The 21,973-nt window shown below is 51.6% G+C and overlaps 1 protein-coding gene across 8 annotated transcripts in view; it reads left to right on the forward strand.

The window, feature by feature from the left end:
- KAZN (kazrin, periplakin interacting protein) overlaps window positions 1-21,973 on the forward strand; it is a 1,016,124-nt gene that overhangs the window by 924,242 nt on the left and 69,909 nt on the right. For all 8 annotated transcript variants that reach the window (XM_088790136.1, XM_088790131.1, XM_088790132.1 and 5 more), the window contains one exon: window positions 20,667-20,803. In XM_088790136.1, coding sequence (XP_088646262.1) covers window positions 20,667-20,803 — 137 coding nt within the window. The remainder of the gene's footprint in view (window positions 1-20,666; window positions 20,804-21,973) is intronic.

The raw sequence follows: 21,973 nt of genomic DNA on the forward strand, positions 1-21,973 counted from the left end.
GGACCCAAGGGCCCCAGGAAACACAGGCAGCCTGCAGCAGTCTGTCCTCTGCCATGTCTGCAAAGGCAGGGACCCAGGGCTGGAGCCCAGGATGGTGTGAGGAAGAGACTGTACCTGTTGACATTACAGCAGGTGCTTCTCCCTCCCACACCCAGAACCCTGATGGACACGAGTGAGGGTAGCACTGTGACACCACGCTCCCCGAGAACTCGATCATGACGCCGTCTCGCCTCTCCAGAGCATACTGAGTACAAGGAAGGAACTGTAGCTTGCCTAGAAATAAGCAGAACCAAAGGCACAGCTCCTGGGCACCTCTGTTCAGACAGCACCTCTTGCTCAAGCTAGAAGAACGTGTATCATACACAACTCCAGTGAGCCAGGGGCTCTTGTTTAGCCCATGGCCGTTTAGAGGAGATGTCCTGGGAAAGGCTGTTTTGGGCATTCGTGCAGGTGGGGCAGCTGTCAGCCACACAGCAGAGGAGGAGAGAGGAAAAGACTACATACAGAATGAGCCAACTTTCTAAAGCACCAAAGTCTGGGCCATTTGGCAGAGGCATAAACTGTCCTCTGCTAAGCGTTGGTGGCAATTTTTATTATTTTTTATTAACATTTATTTATATTATTTAGAAATATGTATTAATATTTTTATTATTATTATTATGGGAAATTTCAGTTCTATACAGAAGTCAATAGAGTAGTGTAACGAATGCCATCTAGCCATGACCTGGCCCCAACGCTGTCACCCTGAGGCCGATTCTGTCTCACCCTCATCCACTCCCTCCCCCCATATTATGGTGAAGCAAATCAGACACATCATGTCATCTATAAATACTTTAGTGTGTCCCTATAAAAGAGAAGGACTCTTAAAAAAACACATAACCTCCAAACTAGTATCGCACTTAAAAAAACATTAGATTTCCAGTCATGATTCAAATCTCCACCTGACTCATGAATTCATGTTTTAAACTTTCTTTGTTGGAATCAGGAGCCAAGTAAGATCCACGCAGTGTGACGATTTCAAATGTCTTTTAATCTAAAGGTTCCTCTTCATTTCTTCCTATAATAATAATAATAATTATTATTATTATTATTGCTAATTATTGGTCACGGGAGCTGTGTTGTTTGTCTGGTTTCCCAGGGTCCGGAGTTTGCGCCTTGCAGCCCCATGGTGTCATTCAACATGTCCCTCTGTCCTTTGGATGTCCTGTGAGTTGGCACTTTATCTACAGGCCTCATCATTTGCTTCACTCATTTTTTTTGGCAAGATCCCTTCATGGGAGTTGTTGGGTCCTCCCTCCCAGAGGCACGTGCGTCTGGCTGTCTCTTTGGTGACGTTGGCAGCCCTAGACATGCAGTGGCTGAGTCTGGGTATTCGGCATAAGTGGCAGAAGGGGGGTGTGCACATCTGTCGCTCCTGCTCCGTATCGCAGTGGGTTCCTTCTCTACGGAGACCCCTCGTCCTCGACTGGCGACCCACTGGTACGGTTTGTCTAGGAAAGGCGGAGAAAGGCTTGACTTTTTCCCTCTTGTTTACCAGTTTTCAGGATGAGTGAGCTCCTTCGCGTTCGTCACTGTTAGATCATCAGGAAATGGTTTAAGTAATACATTTGTTAAGAGTGTGAAGGGCCCAACTATTTGGGAAACTCAGATAACCAAACGATGCATTCACTCAGGTAGCCCAGGAGTTAGGCAAATGTCGGAGATATTGGCCTGTTAGTGAACAGGGCACACCCCGTGGCTCAGTCTGTGGAGATGTAGGAGGTTCGTTCCCACTTTGCTGATGAGAAGACTGAGCCCTGTTTATGTAGCCCGTTAATGTAAGAGCCCAGATGCTATGCACGAAAGCAATACCGAGGCAAAGTGGTTTTATGCTCATGTTATCTCTAGAATCTAGGCCTCCCGATGGGGGTTGAATAGCTTTCTGCCCACTTGCTTACCAAGTGCCCTGAGGTCTGGCAAGGGCCCAGCTCTGTGGTCACAGACTGCTACCCCCAGGACGTGCGGCCTCAGGAGGCAGTTGGTTGCATTTTTGCCCGACTGTCAGGAATTTGGGAAAGGCCCCAGTCCTGCCTCTTTCCGGAGGCCTTTCCAGGGATCTGGCCAACTCATGATCTCTGTCTGACCATCTCTTCTCCGCAGCGCTCATCTTCCCACGGCTCTTACTATCTCCTCACTGCCTTGGGTTATCACTCGAGACTGTAGGTATCTTGTTTCTGTCCTAGCATGGTGCCAGGCTTAAAGTAGGTAATAAAGTTGGCCTGAATGAATGAATGAACGAACGGACGAACGAACGAGTAAAATCAATAGACATGACTCTCATCATTTGTATTTAGACCTTCTTGCTGATCTGGCCACACATTCCTCAAAAGCAGGAATTCCATGTCTTCTGCGAGGCTGACCCTGGGCACACAGGGTCAGGGAACGGGGAGGGGGCCATGGGGAGGGGGGAGGTGGGCACAGGCAGTCCAGCGTCTGCAACTCCTTTCCTCTGTGAGCCCGTTTGCTCCTCCCCGCAATCTCAGAGCTGCCGGGAACTTCAGAGAGCCTTTCCTTTCAACACCACCACCACCCCCGGCCTCAGATTAGACCTGTTCTCAGCCAGCAAACACCCTGAGCACTGTTCTAGGCACTTCGTATGTGTTGCCTCCTTCGATTCTCTGAGTAGCCTGTAAGGTAGGTACCATCACCATCCCCATTTGACAGATGAACAAATAGAGGCACAAAAAAGTGAAGGGGCTCACCCAAAGTCACCCGGCCAGCAAGTAGAGGGGCTGGGACTTGAACGAGGTGGCCGGCTCCAGCCACCCACTGATAGAGAAAGAGGGTCCTGTCCTAAGAGCCTCCCAGAGGGACCTGTGTCCTCAGTGTTAGAAAATGTGCCCTAAATAGACCCAGGTAAGCCCAACTCTCTTCCATCACTGGCAGGTATACGGGGCTGGAGGACACCTCACCTCTGGGTTGATGGAACTTGGAGACATAAGCCGTCACCTCACCAGTTTTCACTCTGGCTAAACAACTCCAGGTTCCTCCAGGCCCCAGTGCAGGGCACAGCTCAGGAATCTGGACAGAGGAAGGCACACAAAAAGGGAGGCCCTCTTTAAAACCTTGGCCCTTTCCACAGAGGTCCCTCCTGGGCAAAAAAAAAATAAAATATATATATGTATGTATATGTATATGTATATGTGTGTATATATATATGTATATATGAACAGGCCAGTTTGCTCGGCCCAGCACAAGGCACCAAGGTAGTCTCTGAGCAAGTGTGCCAGAGCCCTCAGCCGCTTGCCCACTGGGAGCAGCTCTTCCAGCTCCCAGCTTGTCAAAGCTCAGGCGATGCTGAATCAAGCGCGGCTCCCCAAACACACTGTTTCCACATGCATCCATGGTTTGGCGAACACCATCCCCTCACCTGCAGTGACCACCGGGCTCCGTTTGCCAGGCCTACCTTCCTGCTCCCTCTGCAACCTGTACTCGCCCTCCACTGCAGCCCCTTTTAAATGCTTTCACAAATATTTATCGAGCACCTCCTACGTGCCAGACCTTGGTCTTAGTGCTGTGGGCATAGCAGGAAACAGAAAAAGCAAAATCCCCACCCTTGCTCATGGGGGGAGCTAGACAGTAAACAAGTAATGCAAAACATACATGATGTCAGAAGGAAAAGAGCTTTTAGAAACAGCGTGTGAAAGGAAACTAGTCAGTGCTGGGAGGTCTGCAGTTGTAGAGATGAGAAGACAGTACAGGCCTCTCCGAAAAGGTGACAATGGATGGAGACCTGAAGGAGGCAAGGGAATGAGCCATGTGCTTGGGGTTGGCGTGAGGCATTTCACACAGAGTGGATGGTGAGTGCAAAGGGCCGGGGGCCCATGACAGAAATACTTATTTTGCTGTTCAGATATTCCTTGCTTGCCCATCGGTCTGTTTCCTCTGCTTTTGTGTCTCACAACCCAACACCATAGCACATCTTGGCAAACGCGGGAAGGATACTGAAGTGAGCCGACTGCTGAGAGCCTCAGGAAACTGGAGCTCATTCCTGGGGGTGGGGACCAGAGTGGGTACTGTCTGGGGAAACAACTGGCCCAGATTCATAGGCTGAGCAGGAAGTAAGATTCACTCGAGTCCAGGAAAAGGGCTGAAATCACACCCTTGGTCCTTCTGGACAAGTCCCAAATCCTTCGGGCTACCTCTACCCAGATGCCCCCAGAGCCAGCCGCACCCAGGGGACTCTGGGGGCAGAGAACTTGCCAAGTCAGAAGTCTGTGATTTGAATCCAGCCCCGTCTCTGATTCATTTGCGAGCAAGTGACTAACTTTCTGAGGCTCGGTTTCCTCGTCTGTGAAGTAGAGCTACAGGCTGTCACCCCGCCCAGGTGCTTCCAGGAAGGACTAGGTTAGCATTTCGTAAAACACAGCACTCCACAGCACAGGGGTGAGGTGTGGGTATTGCTGCTGCTGCAGGTTTTTGTGTAATTCTGTCACAATGTCAGGCCGTTGCTAGGCCAAGTCTCTGAGCAGCCATTTGAGCTCTGCCAGATTAGCTTTTCATGGCAGGGTACTGCCAGCACGCTGGGGGAGACCCCCCAGAAATTCAGCGAGGGCACTTGCTGGCTCCCATGAACTCTGGGGCATTTGTCACTGTCAGGAACGCTCTTCTGGGAAAAGTCTCGGGACCTACCCCTTGGCTTGGAGGGAAGCTGCTGGCAATTCTAAAGGGACAGTTGGGCAATCAGTTTGTGATCAGCCCCTCTGCCATATTCCGGCCCCTTAGCTTTCCTGGCTCTGGCTAAATTGTTTTCTTGGGTCATGAGAAATAAGCCTCCGAAGGCTGGTGTTTTTCTGTGCTTTTCCTTGGCTGCATGATTTAACCTCTCTGGTAGTCAGTTTTCTCATCTGTAAAACGGGAGTAGTAATAGTCAATATCAGCTTCTTCATAGGGTTACTCTAAGGATTAATAATATATTAAGTACTTAGAATGCTGCTGATGCAATAAGCACTATATAATACTCATTTCTTTTTTAGGTTAATATGAATTGGAGGGGCTGTGATGGCTGAGGAGGGGGTGGCATTTCCTTGCTTCAGTCCTACATTCTGCTCTTCAGTTCCAAAAAGTCAGATTTCTCAGACAGACCCATGTGAGTCAAACTCACGAGAGCATGATGTATAGCCTGCAGTGCCAGTGAATCACTTGTCAAGGAGAAATGTGGCTCCCCGATGCTTCGTGTGCCTAGAACTTGCTCTTGCTTGGAGTGGGGGGTCCGGGATGGCCCTCTGAGAGCTGCAGTGACGGGACGCCTACCCCTCCTCTATAGGGTACCCACTAAGCAGACAGACCATTGGTGTGGACAGTGCTGGCCTCACCTTGCTGGGTCTGTCCCACTGGCCTCTCCATATTTTAGGGGTTTCCTGGCAACCGCTTTCCTTCTGGAAAGTGAAGAGGCACAGTCCCCCGTGCGGTGTGACTTAGGGCCACCCACGTCTTTGTCCCCACCGCCACCACTTTACTCCCGGTCACCGTCCCCTCCTGCCTGGCCTCCCTGCTTCTACTTGTCCCCCAGCCAGCCGCCACAAGACAGCAGAGTGATCGTAAGGCAGGTCGCCCTTGCCTAAACCCCTTCTCTGGGGTAGTGCTGTAGTGGGGCCCCCAGAAGATACGTCCACCTGAACCTGTGAATGGGACCTTATTTGGGAAAAAGGTCTTTGCAGATCAAGTTAAGGTAAAGGTCTCCAGCTGGCATCACCCTGGACAGCTGTCCTTGTAAGAGAAGAGAAGGGGAGAAGGCCAGGCGAAGACAGGGGCAGAGATTACAGCGATGTGTGACAAGCCAGGGCTTGCTGGCGACCCCAGAAGCTGGAAGAGGCAAGGAAGAATTCTTCCCTAGAGCCTTCAGAGGGAACACACTCTTGCCCCACCTCGATTTCAAGCTTGTGGCCTCCAGAACTGAGAGAGAATAAATTCCTGTTGTTTTAGGCTATCCCAGTGTGTGGCACCCAATTTATTAAGAACACCACAGGAAACACACACAGGTGGCTTCCCGCTCCCCTTCAGACAAAAACCAGACTCCTCGGCACAAGGCCTAATGACCTGGCCGGGGCCCCTTCCCCAGCTTCGCCTCGGGCCCCTTCGCCATGCTGGCCTTCACTCCTAGAAAATGCCGAGCTCTTTGCTGCCTCAGGGTCATTGTGTTTTCTGTTCCCCGTACCAGAATGTTGTTCCCCACCCTTGGCCTCTTCTGCATCCTTCAGGTCCCCCAGAGGCCTTCCCAGACCACACCAGCCAAACCACAGCTCCCCCGGGATTCCCTGTGGATTTCCTTCACAGTCTGACCTCAGTGTGCGTTTCAATAATTGATTTGTCTTGTATCTGCCTTGCTCCAACGCAGTCTCCATCAGGATAAAGACTTTGTCTGTCTGGTTCACCCAGGCTCCCAGCAACTGGCTGGCTCAGTGCCCAGCACACAGTCAGCCCACAGTAAGATTTTGTTGCATTAATAAATGTAAGGCTTTCTGTTAATAAGGCTACAGCCTAGTCACGTTCCTCTTGTTCTTAACCTACCGGATGATGTTGTTTTAAAGCAACTTTTGTGGATACTGTGATCTCATTAGCTTTGTATGACTGAATTAAACTTAGTATTCTGGGGGATACTGCAGTGTCACCCCTATAAACCATTCACATAAGCCTGCCTCTGGGGTGTGATGAACAGAACTGAAACCAGCTGCTCCGAAAGCTAGTAAATTCTTTGCGTCCATGGAGGCGTGCAAGGTTTTACATATACTAACTCATGTGATTTTTCATAATTTCCAAGAATCCTATGGGGTCTTCAGGGTCCTCCTCTCTGATCCCCCTGCCTTGTCCCCAGCCTGCTAACTCCCTTTTCTAGGCAATCCTTTGAGCTTTTTCTGAATAACAAATCAAGTCGTCTGAGAAGCTTATGTGTATACGTCTGCTCGCACATATAATTTCACAGTACGAGAGTTTATCAGTCCTGAATGTATATTTAGTTAGTGACAGGCTTGACTAATCTTTCATCTAATTACACTCATTAACATTTAAATATATAATCATTAATATATCTGGGCATGGCGGCCTAAATATTTTATAGAGGTCTTAATTACAGTAGACTTCCAGTCTTGCCATAAAACTCATGCACCCCGCCAATTAAAAAGTGTGGTGTCAGGTGGCCCGGAGCCTTGGCCGGGGTGACAGCGGGCACCTGCCATTGGCCAGAGGACAGTGGTGGCCGGGGTCTTTAGTTTCCAGTTGCACCACAGAATCAGGGGCCGACAATTGGAGAAGACTAGGAAATTCATTTCTGTGATTTCTCCCTGCCACACCTCTGTTAGCTGCAGACACTGTTCTCCTAGACGAGAAGAAAATCAAAGACACAATAACAAAAATGAAAAATAATAGTTATTACTGCTGAGGCTCTAGGGGGTTGATAAATAAAACACCCTTTTTCTTCCTCTGCCAAATTAGGAAGCAGTGGCAGAGGATCTCCCAGGAGGCAGATGAATGAAGGTCGGAATGTGAGTTTTGTGGCTGCCAAAGCTGATCTGAGAATGTGACTCAAAGTCGTGGACACAGCTGCTGGTTATCACTTTCTGGTGCCAGAAGTAAATAGACTTATCCACCCAGACTGCACAGGTGGGCACCTGCGGCCCCCCAACAGTTGTCCCTTCGTAGTAACAACTGTCTTCACATGCCCTGTATGGATTATAAAACTCTTCTTCAGCCATATCTCATCTATGAGGTTGGCAGGATTTGATTGTACCCATTCCGCAGAGGAGAACACTGAGTCTCTAAGAGGTCCCAGGGCTTCCTGAAGGTACACGGCTGGTGGAAGGTAGAGCAGGACCCAAATCCGAGACATCCTACTGCAAGTCCCACCTGGACTGTGACCTGTGTTTTCCCAGCAGTGGTCCTGAGTCTGTGAGGTGACCCTGCAGGTCCCCCAGGAAGGCTTGGGGCCTGCAGGAAGTTAGAAAATCTCATGATGGTTCCACCCCTCCCCATGGCCAAGACCAGCATCCACCCTGGCCATGCAGCACCGGGCACTGCCCACCTGGATGAAATCAAGAGCAGGAGCCAGAGCAGCTGGGCTGAATCCTGTCTCCCTCCACTGGTTACCAGCAGGGTCAGCCTAACCGCTCTTTGCCTCAGTTTCTTAACTTGTAAACTGGGGATCGTGATGGTCACTACCTCACAGGATGGCTATGAGAGAAACCTTACAAGACCTAGAACAATACCTGACCCATAGAAAACACTCGATGCAAAGTGCTGCTACTAATGTCGCCGTCACCACCCTCATCATCACGGGGCTTAGGGAAGCCCACACTGGTTTCATCATGTGAGCACTGTCTCCACACCTTCGTGGATGTCTTCCCTCTTCGCCCCACCCCAGCCGCACATGAAAGGTGCTGTCTTTGCCAGTGGAGGACAGAGCTGGCCTTTGAACCCGGGACCAACCCGAAATTCATGTTCCTTCTCCAGCCACAGGAGTCCTGCAGGATTCACAGTGAGGCAGCCACTCTCCTGGCCCATACCAGGAGCTGCCGTCACATGGGGTGTCTGTCCCCTGGTGACAGGAGGGCCACCTGCCCCCTGAGATGATAAGAGCTGATACTTACCGAGCACGTCCCCTACTCTAGACACCATTCTGAGTGTGTTACACGTAAAATACCTGTCCCGTGAGGTGGGCGCTGTTTCCACAGCTTTTTATTAACGTGTAACATACAAGCAGAAAAGTGAAGATCTCACGTTTACAGCCTGGGGAATTGTCACAAACTGAACACGCCTGTATGACCCCCCACCCACGTCAAGAAGTAGAACACCCTTAGCTTCCTGAAAGCTCTCCTATGTCTCCTTCCTGTCGCTGTCCCCTCCACGGACAGCCTCTTCCTGAATTCTCACCACGTAGATTAATGTTGCCTTTTTCACATGCTATAAAGGGCGTCCTGCAGTATTTACGCGTTTGTGTGTGGCTTCCTTGGCATTTCACCTGTGTGGTTCAGCCATGCTGTGTGTGATTGTAATTCGCTCCTTCTCGTGAGATCCAGTCGTCTGCCGTGTGAGGGGGCCGTGATGGGTGCAGCCCTTCTGCTGCGGGGCATCAGGTAGTTTCCAGTTTGGAGCTTTCACAGGTGGTGCTGCTGTGAACTTTTAGCGCAGGTCCTTTGGTGAATACCCCAGTGCGTGCTTGTGGGACATACGCTAAGGTCAGAACTATTTTTATCCCTCTTGTACAGATGCAGAAAAGTGGGATAATGCGACTTGCTGCAGGTCACAACTCTAGCATGTGGCAAAGCGGGGGTCTGAGCCCAGACAGTCGAGCTCCAGGGTCCGCGCTCTTGGATCTCTGCTCTCTCTACGGCCACTCGCCTTCTGAACTTGCCCTGGGTGGAGGCTGAGCATAGCCACCAGTTTGCCTCCTGCCTCTAACCTTGAACAGCCCTGCTGGCTGTGCTGAAGACCAGGCCCCCAGTCCCTGGGTGCTCAGGGCAGCTTCCTGAAGGTTCCAGAGGGCCTGACGGACCATCTTGAGGGTATGACACCAGCACCTAGAGAGGATTGTGAGTCCCCGTGGCCACACAGCACACCGGCCTGCGCCCTGATCTCCTGCCTCCCTGTCCACCGGCCACTGCCTTCCAAACTCCTCCCCCTCCTCTCGGGGCCAAGCCGCGCCACCATCTTGCCTGAGAATGACCTCATGCACCAACATGAGCCTTTAAAAATAGTCCTCACTGTGTGGGGCGTGGGGCCTGCCGCTGATGCTTCTTTTCCAGAAATCTCTGCCCCACCCCCACCCCAGTCTGGGGAATGTCACTGTTTGGGCCCATCCCTGCCACTATTTTTAGTGGCAATGTGGAGGAAGGAGGACTTTTCCTGTATTCGCCTTCAGTGGCTGGAAAACAAACACCACCCCTCCCTAGCCAGCCGTCTCATTTCCCTCAGCAGGAAGTGGGGGCCTGGCTCCCTGGGTTTCCAGGTGAGCTCTGAGCAATTCCAGAGCCAAGGGATGGGCAAGCAGTGCCACTGCCCCACCCCCAATCAGGACCGTGAACAAACAGCCTGAGAAGGGTCCCCACTGCTCCCCCAGCAGGTGTCTAATCACCCCTGGGGGCTCACCTCACCCCACCCATCTAGAGCTTTTCCATTTGGGAGCCCCTGGGCATCTATGCTTGGGGCGGCCTCTCAAGGGGGCTAATAAAGGCCACGCACCCTCTCCTCCCATCCTCTCCCTGCCCAGGCTTCAAGAGGGCATTCCAGTCGGTGGTCTTGCAGCCTGTACTCATACTCCCCTAACAGGATGTCCATTCCCTCTCAAGGGACCATGTCCCTTCTGGGATGACTGAATATCTGACTGTTAGACCGTCGCTTAGGAGGTAAACCACGGCCAAGTAATCATCATCAGGTAAAGAGCTTTTGCTCTTATTTAATGTTTGCCACAGTAGAATGGTGTAGAAACTGTTATCCCCACTTTATACATGAGGGGAAAGGCACAGAGAGGTTAAGGAACTTACCCAAGGTCACACAGCTGATGAATGGTGGAGTTGGGCTTCGAGCCCAGGTCTCTGTTGGCAGAGCCTGGTCTCCCAGCTGCGGCTGGGCCCAACTCTCTCCCGTGTTGCCTCTTCTACAGGCACCAGCTTGGATCAGCAGTCCAGCACCCATGTAAGGCCCACAGACATGGTCGGGTGTTAGGATTAATCGCCAATACTGAAAAATAAAGAGACATTTAAGACGTGAAAATTATGATAATCTAGAGTGTGGGGTCTCTCATGGTATTGCAGACTCTCCAGGCGGGGCTTGTGTCTAGGTCTCTACCTGCCCCTACTCTCTTCCTGGTGGTGCCTGGTAGGGCCCTGTGGATGGTCGCATGATCCACCCTGGGAATGGCGATCCTGTCTTGAGACCCTAAGTTGAGAATCAGGGAAGGGCAGCTTGAGATATTTGGAGATTGTGAACACAGTGACTTCCTCACCCTACACAAGCCTCCAAGTCATTTACCCCCCCACTTTCTTCATCTGCGTGTGCCATGCCTAATGCCAGCTCCCGGAAATACTGTCTGACCAGGTCCGGGCTTCTGGGCTGGCCTGGGAGGCTGGCAGGCCCTAAGCTGTCAGTCAGTTTCCGGGCGCTGGTGCAGACAGCTGTGGGGCTTGACAGGGCTGGTGGTGAGCACCCATGTAGCAAGTGCCGGCGTGAGCTGCAGGCTTTGGAAACCCAGAAAGAAACATCATTGAACTCTGATGAGGGGGAAAGTCCAGGAAGCCTTCCGCAGAAAGGCAGAGGTGCTTCAACAACCATTCCCCTCAATAAAGAAAGACGATATAGTGTTATGTGGTGGCGAGTTCAAAGGAGAATAGAGAAGGGAGTAAGGAGGATGTCCAGGGAAGGCTTAGCTGAGAAAGTGACATTTGAGTAAAGACCTGGGGGATTGGGGGCATGGTCCGTGTGGATAAGAGGTTGTTCCAGGCAGAGGAACAGCCTGTGCAAAGATGCTGAGGAAGAAGGGTATCTGCATGGACCAGGAGCCGCAGGGAGCCAGGTGGCAGCAGTGGGCTATGGGCAGGGGTGGGTGTTGGGGAGAAGGTCAGAGAGGTATGGGTAACGGGGATGACGGATCACATGACTCTTATGGATTCTTGTAAGGACTTCGTGCTCCCGGAAGTGACATGATCTAACTCGCATTTTAAGGGGACTGCCCCTGCAGAGTTGACATAGAAAAAGTATCTGGGGTCCATCCCCAGCCCCGAGCACCTTAAAATTCTACTGGTGCCTTGGATCAGCGGAAGCTTTGAACCACGTGAGTCTCCTTGTGTCCTGCTTGGGACGTGGCAGGAGCAACATGAAGTGGCTGTAGACATAGTTCACAGAGCCCGAGGCAGTTTGGCAAGAACTGCAGCCATTTTGCAATCAGCTCTGAGAGCAGCAGGGCCAACGCTCGGGGATCCTGGCAGGTGTGTGTCAGGGGGTGGAATTAGCCTGTCTTGTCCTACCCAGGGAGGCCACGGGGAAACGGGCAAAGGAAAGCAGAACTGTCTCTGCCCCCAGGACACGGGACATACTGGACACTGCTCAGTGATGGCCATGGAGCAGGTCCCCTCTGCTCCCCAGGCCTTTGTCCACCTTGTTCAGTCATTCAAGTCAGTCGGTCAGTATTTACTGAGCACTTACTATGTACCAGGCACTGGTCTAGACACAGTAGTGAACAAGGCACACCAGGTCCCTGCCCCCAGGGAGCTTATGTTGCTAGTTGGGGGTAGACATAAAAATACGTAAGTAAACCCAGTGAGCCTTCATTTACCATTGACCCAGTTGAGGGAAATACTCTGCTCTCTCACCTTTAAAATGTGCACGTTGGAGTTTGCTTGCCACCATGTCATTGATGTGAATGGACTTGTTTTCAACCAGTTGAAAGAATTGCTTCTCGCTCTCTTGGTTAAATGGAGTTAACCTTGGTTCCATGGAGTGCCATGGTAGTTGGCACAGCATTGACCCACATAAGGCTTGCCAAACCATTCTCAAACATGCCAATTCTGATCAATCAGTGACAGCGTCTGCCTTTTGATCTGAGGCAGAGCTGGCAAATCTGTCTCTTCCTCCCGTGCTATGGCAGACATCCCCAATCAACCCAGGCTCCTCTAGACCCTGGTTGATTAGTTATGTCTGCATGGCCACAGGCCTGGAGAAGTAGAACCTATATTCCTGATATTTGCCTTTCCTACCCCACGCAGGAGGTAGGAAAGGTCATGCTGCCTAACTTTCTAGGCAGCACATGGAGAGAGGAGCTGAGGGGATTTCGGGGAGATCATGGGCCTGAATGTCAAAGTCCTGGAAACAGCCAGTTCTGCCATTCATTGGGATGTGAGACGGTGAAGCCACTTCACCTGGAATTGACAAGAAATAGGGAATTTCCATTCTGGAGGAGCAGAGCTGGCCAGGTCAGACCCCAGACCACCCAGCCATGTCCGTGTGTGACCAGGCCTGGCTCTGCAGGGACGGTTTTCTCAGCTGCCACTGTGGCTGCCACTTGTCCAGGTGCTTGGCTGGCTTTTCTTGCTTACCTGAGTGCCACCTGATGGGGCAAGATAAGAGACTGCTTACTAACCTTTCTAAAGTAGGTTGAACTCTAACCTGTTCTGGACTCACCTTGGTTAGCTTTCAAACAGGAAAACAAACCAGTGTATGCCTGTCCCATACGTGTGTGGGTGTTTAACTTGTTTCCCTGCTCTGTGCCTTCCTTCTCCCTGCCCTGGGCCACTTCTCTGGGCCCTTTTCTCAGATTCCAGTCTGTCGGTGATATCAGTCTGTGTTTTCTGCAGCCTCTTGGGGTCTGAGCTCAGGCCTGGGAGCCCTGGGGAGTTGGAAGACAGGAAGAAATGATAACATTTAACAAGCAACTACTGTATTCAGGTGTTGGGTAATATCACATAGAGCCTTAACTGCTGGGGAAACTTGCTCAGAAAAATTACTTGTGGTATCTAAGGGCACCCCGCTGGTAATGGGCAAACGCCAGACTGGAATCCAAAGCTTCGTGCATCTGAAACTGTCTTGCTGAGGCTCTCTTTACCCTGAATACTCAAGGTCAGCATCTGGTAGTTCACTCGGGATATGGCAGTCTTTTCTGTATAGGGCAGAAATGATTATATTTTAAGTCCCCATTCTACAGATGAGGAAAGCGAGGCTTAATTAAACTTCCATAGGTAGACTCCAAACCCAACTGTATTGGCCTAAGAATTAGGAAACCTGGGGTGACTCACTGTCTGATATTGGATATTCTTTTTCCCTCTCTGGGCCTCAGTTTCCCCATCTGTAAAGGGAAAGTGAGCTAGAAGAACATTGGGGTAGGTTTTTATTCATAGTCGTTTGGCTCTGGCTTCTGCCTGCCCACCCCTCCTTTCCCAGAATCTGTAGATGCTAAAGGCTCAACAGGTAAGGAATGTTGACTGGAAAAGAGAAGGGCAGCCCTCTGCTGGCAGGGACAGGGATCGTCATACACAGGCTGAGGTCTGCCCCTCCCCACCTCTGAGTCCAGCTTTGTCCACCAGGCTGGAAATGTTTACAGGGGCTCTTAGCCTTGCACCATCCAGAACCGGGCTCACAGTCTTCTGAGCTCAGACTAATGGGAAATCGGACCATGTGGAATGAGATTGTGCTGGGGCTGGCTGAGGACCCTGCAAGCAAGAGGGGGTAGCTGGTGAAAGATTCCTTAAGAGCTATTGACTTTCGCTTGCACACGCGCGCGCACACACACACACACACACACTCCCCTCCTTCCAGCAGCCATGAAGTGTGCACAAGAATGCCTAACCACCTTTAATGGAAGCCTCGTAAAGCCCCTTGGGACTGTATAGCCACTGCAGGAACAGCCTGTCGTGGTGGAAGTAACTGGATCACCCATTGGTTTTGTGCATCCGTGCCAGTTCTACTGTTCACAACTCTGCTTTCACGGGGTTGATGAAGGAATATGAGGGGTTCAAGGTCAGAGTCAGGGATGCAAGTCCAGGGCCTGCTACTTGAGCCATGTGCGTCTTGGGGAGTAAGTTAACCCTTTGAGCCTCAGTTTCCTCTTCCACAGGGCAGGTGCAGCCCTATCCCCAGAACAAGGTCCCAGGAGCAGTTGAGGCTGACCAGGCTGTGCGGGTTGGTGGGGGTTGGTGATTTTGGAGGCGCAGAGCAGAGGGATCGCAGGGAGGGGTGGGTGCTGGGGCCAGGTGAGTGCTGCCACCCCACTGCTTGGCCAACTTCCTCAATCTCCCTGGGTGCCCATTTCCTCCTCTGTAACATGCAATGACTTCATAAGGTGGTTATAAGAATGGAGTGAGGGGCTTGGTGCAGTGCCTGGCACATGGGAATCATTTTACTGTCTAGGAAATTCAGGACTGGGGACATAAGTGACTTGCTCAGGCTCTCAGAGCAGGGACGGAACCCAGATCCTCTGACCCCAGACCAATGCCCATCCTGCCTCGTCACATGGTGCGGGTCACAGCCATGGACATATGAGTGGTGGAGGTGAAGTCTCCTAGGACCTCAGAAGCCAAAGGAAGCTCGCAGAGTCTATTTATCCTGGGGGGAAACGAGGTGCAGAGAAGGGAAAGCTGAGAACCCGGCCCCTCCTTCCCCAGCAAGCTTGTCACGGCATGCACTGCCTTCTGGGTAAGGAGACCCCCCCCCCCCCCCCCGGTGCTCAGAAGCTGTGAAATCCCTGCTCTCCGGGCCCCCAGCCCCCAGCAGCTCAAAAGCTGAGCGTTAACCTGTCCTATTCCTTTCACATGTTGGCTGAGCCTTGGAGATGAGGGTCTGCTTTGCCCGAGGAGGGAGTAAAAGCACCACTGCACAGACCTTTGTTCTCTCTCTGGTCCCCACCCGCCAACAGTCCCATTTGCAGAAGTTAAACAGGCTGGCCCTGCTCCACACTGCCCCACATCTGGGTCAGGCATCTGCTGCAAAAAGGCCCACCTCAGAAACTTGAGAAAAGTGCCATCCCCAGAGAAGCACCATCGTTGTGGGGCGGCAGCTGGGCCCCCGGTTCCACCCTCTAGCTCATGCATGCACCCGGCCTCCTCGGAGTTAGAATAATAAGCCCTTCCCCACTCACCCTCCCCCCCACCTCAAGTTTCCACATTCCTGGAGCCTGCTGGTCTCCTTCCGTAACTCTGCCGGGGGCCCCCCAAGCGTGACATCACCCGTCGCTGTGGCACTGGTTCTGCTGGCCTGGTTGCTGGAATGGGACACGCCTGGGCAAGGCCGATGGCTGGGAAGGTGAATGGAGCGCTGGGAACGTCAGGCCCAGGCAGAGAGGAACGGTCATGCCTCGCAGACCGCAATGTGTCAGGAACGTTTGGAGAACGTCAGAACGGTTTTGGAGGAGACATAAAAGCAGACCTATGACGAAGCAAGGTCGGAAGCATTCCACTGTGTAATGTTCATAGCTGTGTGTATGTGGCTTACATTGTTTCTTGGGGGTCTGTCCTGCTAACCTCCTTGTTTTTTTAAACAGTTGCAATACCATCACCCCCCTTCGGGGACCTTCCCCCCACCCCCGTCTGAGGGATGCTCGGCCACATTCAGGCTTGATGGGGACACACACCCACTTGCCCACCTCAGCCAGTGCAGGAGTCCCCACATGCTCCCAGGTCCTGTTCCTTCGTGTGAAATATCTTGAGTGCGTTGTGCACGTGTGGCTTCTGGAAAGCCGGCCTACTGCAGTGGCCTCTTAGTTCACATCATGGTTCCAGAGGCACCTTATCTTTGTTTTTAAGGGGTCTTCACTTGACGTTGATTCCCAGAAATTCAGCTTTTGTGTTGTCTCGGTCCTCAGCCTGGCAGGGGCCAGAGCAGGTACCACCCCCAGTGAAGAAACCATGAAATATAAAGGCTTCTGTCATGGGGGGTGATGGCACTTCTCACAGCCCACCTTATGTGTCAGTGAGAGATGCATTGGGCTGCACGTAATGACAAATCCCACAAACCATGGGGTTTATTTTCCTCCTGTTATCGGGCATTCTGGCCTTGGTGGTACCATCAGCAGTCTAGGCTCCTTCTGTCTGTCTGTCTTTCTGCTCCCCATTTTCAGCTTGTGTCTTCATCCTCATGCTTGCAAGATAGCTGCTGTACCTCAGGATCTCACATCCATGTCCCCAGCAGGAAGAAAATGGAAGGACAAAAAGGCGAGAGTTACTGCCAGCGTACCGTGACCTTTTTCTATACAGAAAACAGCGGATTTCCAGGAGACACTTGTGTACACCTTTGTGGCCAAAACTATGACACATGCCTATTCTAGCTGCAAAGGAGCTTGGGAAGCTGAGTGTTATAACTGGGCACAAGCAAAATCGAGGTTCTCTTGGTAAGGAGGAGGAAAGATGGAGAGTAGTATCATCCGTGTGTGTAGGTTTGTCTCAAACAGATCGTCCACCACTCAAAAGGTAGGGACCAATGTCTTGCTCGTCGCTGCTCCCCTCGCAGCAGTAGGCATGGAGCCTGGCACACAGGGGGTGCTTAATTGAAAACTGCGGGGAGCTCTCACTCTCCTCTTAGGGAGGAGCTACTAGTCTGAAGGCAGAGGTCCAGCCCTTGCTCTCAGGGAGTCGCCAGTCAGATGGGGGAGACAGCTCCCTGCCCCTCCACTGATGACAGAACAGTGGCACGCAGCTTCTCCAGCGTGTGCACGGATGGTGCAGAGATGGACCAGCAAAGAGATCTGTGGAGCCAGCAAGAGGCAACGTCACCCCCTCCAAGGAGAAAGGCTCAGCAGTGCTGTGGCGGGGTGTGGGGGGACTTTGCAGCCTCTTGCCGGCCTCCACGGAGCTCCTCGCTGAGCTCCAGTTGCCAAGAGCAAAGTCTGAAGTTTGGTTCTCGTCCAGGTGGGGCTGAAGAAGGAGGTAGATCAGAGCCAAAGGGGGTTTAATTTCTAACCAAAGGGCAGAGGCGTGACCACACCCGCAGCGGCTGAAGGGCAGGTACATGAGTCCATGAGACCAGAGCAGCATCAGCTTCTCTCCACTGGGGCAGAGGGCCCGCTGGAGTCTCCCCTGGTTGGGGAGTCACCTCGGTTGGGTCAGCGGCCTCCCTCGGAGCCACTGCCCCAGATAGCACTTTCCTCTCGCTCTCATGCCCCATCAACTTGGAACCTCCCTGAGTCTGAGAGTCTGGTGCCAGCTCTGCCATTTACTGGCTGTGTGGCCTTAGTTTCCTTTCTGTAAAATGGGATGATAGAAACACCCACCCACCTACCTCTGTCACAGGGAGCACAGCCAGGATGAAAAGAGAAAGGGCAGATGGAAATTTCTGATTCCTCAGCGACAGCTGGGCCCCAGCTATTCTGTAAGATTCCTTCTAACCAGGTTACATCTTTAGATGTTGGGTTTTCGTAAAATGACGTTCACTGGTACCATGGCCACATGACGTTAGGGTGCAGGGCACAAAAGTAGCCCAGCTCTGCCCCTGTTCCCCTCCCACCCCCACCTTGGAGCCTGGCGGGGCCTGACAGGAGAGAGAAGCAAATGAGTCCTTTCTCCCTGGGCTCTGCTGTCCTGGCCCTTTAAGGTTCCAGCCCAGCAGGCCTGGAATTCCAGCACGGTGACCTAAGTTGCTGCTGCTCCAAGCTGGCCATAAAGAGGACAAGTCCAGCTGTGGGAGCCAGGAAGCTCAAAGCTGGAGTTTAAAGAGCCGCCCAAGACCCAGGGACCCTACTGCATGGGTCTCCCCATGGCTCCTTGCACGTAACGACATAGCCCCAACTGACGTGCCTCCACCCTGTTCTACCCGGGGCAGGAGGGAGGGTGAATGAGCCCCGCTCTACGCACATCCTACAGGGCCAGAAAGATGTCAGCTTATGTTGGGCACTGGGCCAGGAGCCCGGGGTCCTTGGTTCTTACGCCATACTTTTTCATATTGAAGTTGAACATCCAGGACAAGTTAGGGTGGCACAGCCACTGCCTGTCCCATGTCACTGCCCTCTGGGACCCTCCAGTTTTGGAGGTCTTCACTGTAGAGACTGCACAATGTAGGGTCAAGTGTGTGGGCTTTGGGGCCAGATGTGGCTGTGTGACTTTGAGCAAATGACTTACCCACTCTGTGCCTTCTCAGGCTGGAAGCTTCTAGAACCAAGAGAGTTGCTGTGCCCCCCTCCCCTCCACCTCCATAACCTCTCTTCAGTGTTCTCTCTGAGGAGGGGATGGAGTTCTGGGGGCTCTGGAAAAGCCATGAATCCCACCCTGCTGCTGGAGCCTGCCCTGCACACACCCAGGCTTACCCAGCTCACTCCGATCGCTAAAGAGCCAGAGCTCTGAGAAGAGTCAGGAGGGAACAAAAGTCACACTGCCTTGCCAGGAGGCTGCTTAGAGCATGTGGCACCGTGTGTGTGTGTGTGTGTGTGTGTGTGTGTGTGTGTGTGTGTTTAACGGCTTGATTGAGGTATAATTCACATACCATACAGTTCACCCATTCACTTTGTATATTTCCATGGTTTTTATTATGTTCACAGAGTTGTACATCCATCACCACAGTCAATATTAGAACATTTTCATCACTTCTTGAAAAGAAACCCCATATGCCCTTTAGCTGCGACCTCCATATCCCCAGTCCCCACCCCTCCTGCCACCCCCCAGCCCTAAGCAACCACTGATCTACTTCCCATCTCCATAGATTTCCCTAGTCTGGATATATCATAGAAATGGAGTCACACAATATGTGGCCTTTTGTGACTGTCTTCTTTCTCTTAGCATAATAGCCTCAAGGTTCATCCATATTGTAGCATGAATCACTTCTTTTTATTATCAAATAATATTCCGTTACGTGGCTATCCTACATTTTTTTAAATTTATTCCTCAGTTGGTGTGCACGTAGTTGTTTCACCTTTTTGGCTACTGTGTTTCACGCTGCTATAAACATTTGTCTGTAAGTTTTTGTGTAGACATACGTTTATATTTGGGTACGTGCCTAGGAGTGGAATTGCTGAACCATAAACAGGGTAACCGTGTTTAATCACTTGAGGAACAGGAACTGTCAGGCTGCTTTCCACAGCAGCTGCACCATTTTCCATTCCCACCAGAACTGTATAAAGGTTCCGATGTTGCCACATCCATTCCAACACTTGTTATTGTCATGTTGTCTATTTTAGCCATTGTCGTGAGTGAGAAGTAATATCTCACTGCGGTTTTGATTTGCATTTCCCTGCTAACTTGTTTTATGAAGCATCTTTTCATGTACTTACTGGACTTTTCTTGGAGAAGTGTCTATCCAGATTCTTTGCCCATTTTTTAAATTGGGTTATTATTGAGCTGTAAGAGTTCTTTATATAGTCTAGATAAAAGTCCTTTATCAAATACCTGATTTGCAAATATTTTCTCTCATTCCCTAGTTTGTCTTTTTACTTTTTTTTTTTTTTTAAATGGGGAATATTGGGGAACAGTGTGTTTCTCCAGGGCCCATCAGCTCCAAGTCATTGTCCTTCAATCTAGTTGTGGAGGGCGCAGCTCAGCTCCAGGTCTGTCGCCGTTTTCAATCTTAGTTGCAGGGGGTGCAGCCCACCATCCCATGCGGGAATTGAACCGGCAGCCTTGTTGTTGAGAGTTCACACTCTTAACCAACTGAGCCATCCGGCCGCCCCATCTTTTTACTTTCTTAATGGTATCTTTTGAAGCACAAAAGTTTTTCATTGTACTGTTCAATTTATCATTTTTTTTCCTTCTGTTGCTTATGCTTTTGGTATCATGCTGCATGTTTTTAATCAAATACTTTTCCCTGTGGAGGAAATGGGGCAGATGATGAACTGTTAGGCTGTGCTGGGTGGTTCTGGTGGGCTCCGGTGAGCCCTGGGGGGGTCATTTCAGCAGGAAATCAGCTTCCTGAGCCATGGGGGTCACAGGCTCACCAGGCCTCCAGCTCCTTCACCCTGGGAACCTGGCCAGTTCAGGGCACGGATAGACATTTAACCAAGGACTTGTTCCCCTGGTTGGATCAGTTAAATCTGAGATGTGAGAATAGGAACTCTAGAGACAGGTGGGCCTGGTTGTGAAGCCTGGGAATGCCACTGAGTGACATGGGAGCTTGGGAGGCAAATGTCATCTTTCTGAACCTATTTCCTCATCTGTTAAAAAGGGGATAGAAATAGGGGCTGAGCCAGGCAGCTGAAATCGCAGGAACTGACTTGCTCTTCTGTCCCCCAGCCATGAAAGCCGACCGAAAGCGCCTGAAGGGTGAGAAGACGGACCTGGTGAGCCAGATGCAGCAGCTGTACGCCACGCTGGAGAGCCGCGAGGAGCAGCTCCGTGACTTCATCCGCAACTACGAGCAGCACCGCAAGGTCGGGGCCCACGCCCTCCCGTCCCCTCCCCTCCCCTCCCCTGCACAGACATCAGCTCTCTTCCCGCCCCCCTCCCCACACAGGGTCTGGCCTCTCGAGTCCCAGAACACAGACTCACTGCTCTTGTCACCTTGTGCTCATTTCGGCGGTGGGGCCTCCGATGTGTTTCACCCACCGGGGGCTCCATGGCTCCTGGGCAAAGGGGCCTGGACAGGATAGCCCAATCCGTGACAGTTGGACTCTGGATTCTGGCTGGCTTGGGTTCAGATCCTGCCCTCCCGTGTGTGTGTGTGTGTGTGTGTGTGTGTGCGTGTGTGTGTCCGTCCTTGGACATCTCAGCTTCTCAGAGCCTCAGGTTCCTCATCGGCTAAACGGTGATTGTGGTGCAGACCTTGCAGAGCTGTGATGAGGATGATGTGAGCTGATGACTGCAGAGCACTGAGCATGGCGCCTAGTGCATAGTAAGCGCTCAGTAAGTGTTAGCTGTGCATCTTATTAACAATGCCATCATAAACGTGAAGAGAGAGCTAGGGAGCACTGGGGGGAAAGCAGGAAATTCTGCTTGCAGGGAGAGGATCTTGGAAGGCTTCCCAGGGGAGGTGACATATGCATTGGGCTCTGTAGGATGAGTAGGAGTTTATGGTCAGCTGACTGAGGAATTTGGTTCAGCAAATACCTGTGTCTGGTGTATGTGCTGTGGACATGCCAAAGTGGGCACCAAAACTTAAAGAAAAAAAGAGTCAGTTCCCCCAGCCAAGCAGGCCTTAGTGAGCCACTGAATCTACAGGGAGAGAGTTATAACCTGGTGTGCAGGGCCGAAAAACTGGGGGAATCTGCTCTTCAAGTACATGACACCATATGACAAGCACTGTTGACCAAGGTTGGCATGTACACTGGGGAGAACATGGAAGCACGGGGTTTGGTTCATTCAGCTTTGTTGGCCATGGAAGGTTGGTAAGTTCTTTGAACAGGAAGTGGTGGCAGGCCAGTTACATGAGTGCCTTTGTGTGTGTTGCCTGTGAATTGAGAAGCCCGAGTCAGAGACAGGATTTGGATTTAAAAACTTCGTCCCCACATCCCACTTTGGTCTTCACCAATGACCCTCCCTTCCACCTCCCAAGATCTCTTTCTCTCCATGAACCCCAGGAGCGCTCCCGAGGCCACCCACAC

This window comes from Rhinolophus sinicus, chromosome 14, assembly GCF_057876585.1.
Source record: "Rhinolophus sinicus isolate RSI-liver-muscle chromosome 14, RSI-T2T, whole genome shotgun sequence".
NCBI classification, from domain to species: domain Eukaryota; kingdom Metazoa; phylum Chordata; class Mammalia; order Chiroptera; family Rhinolophidae; genus Rhinolophus; species Rhinolophus sinicus.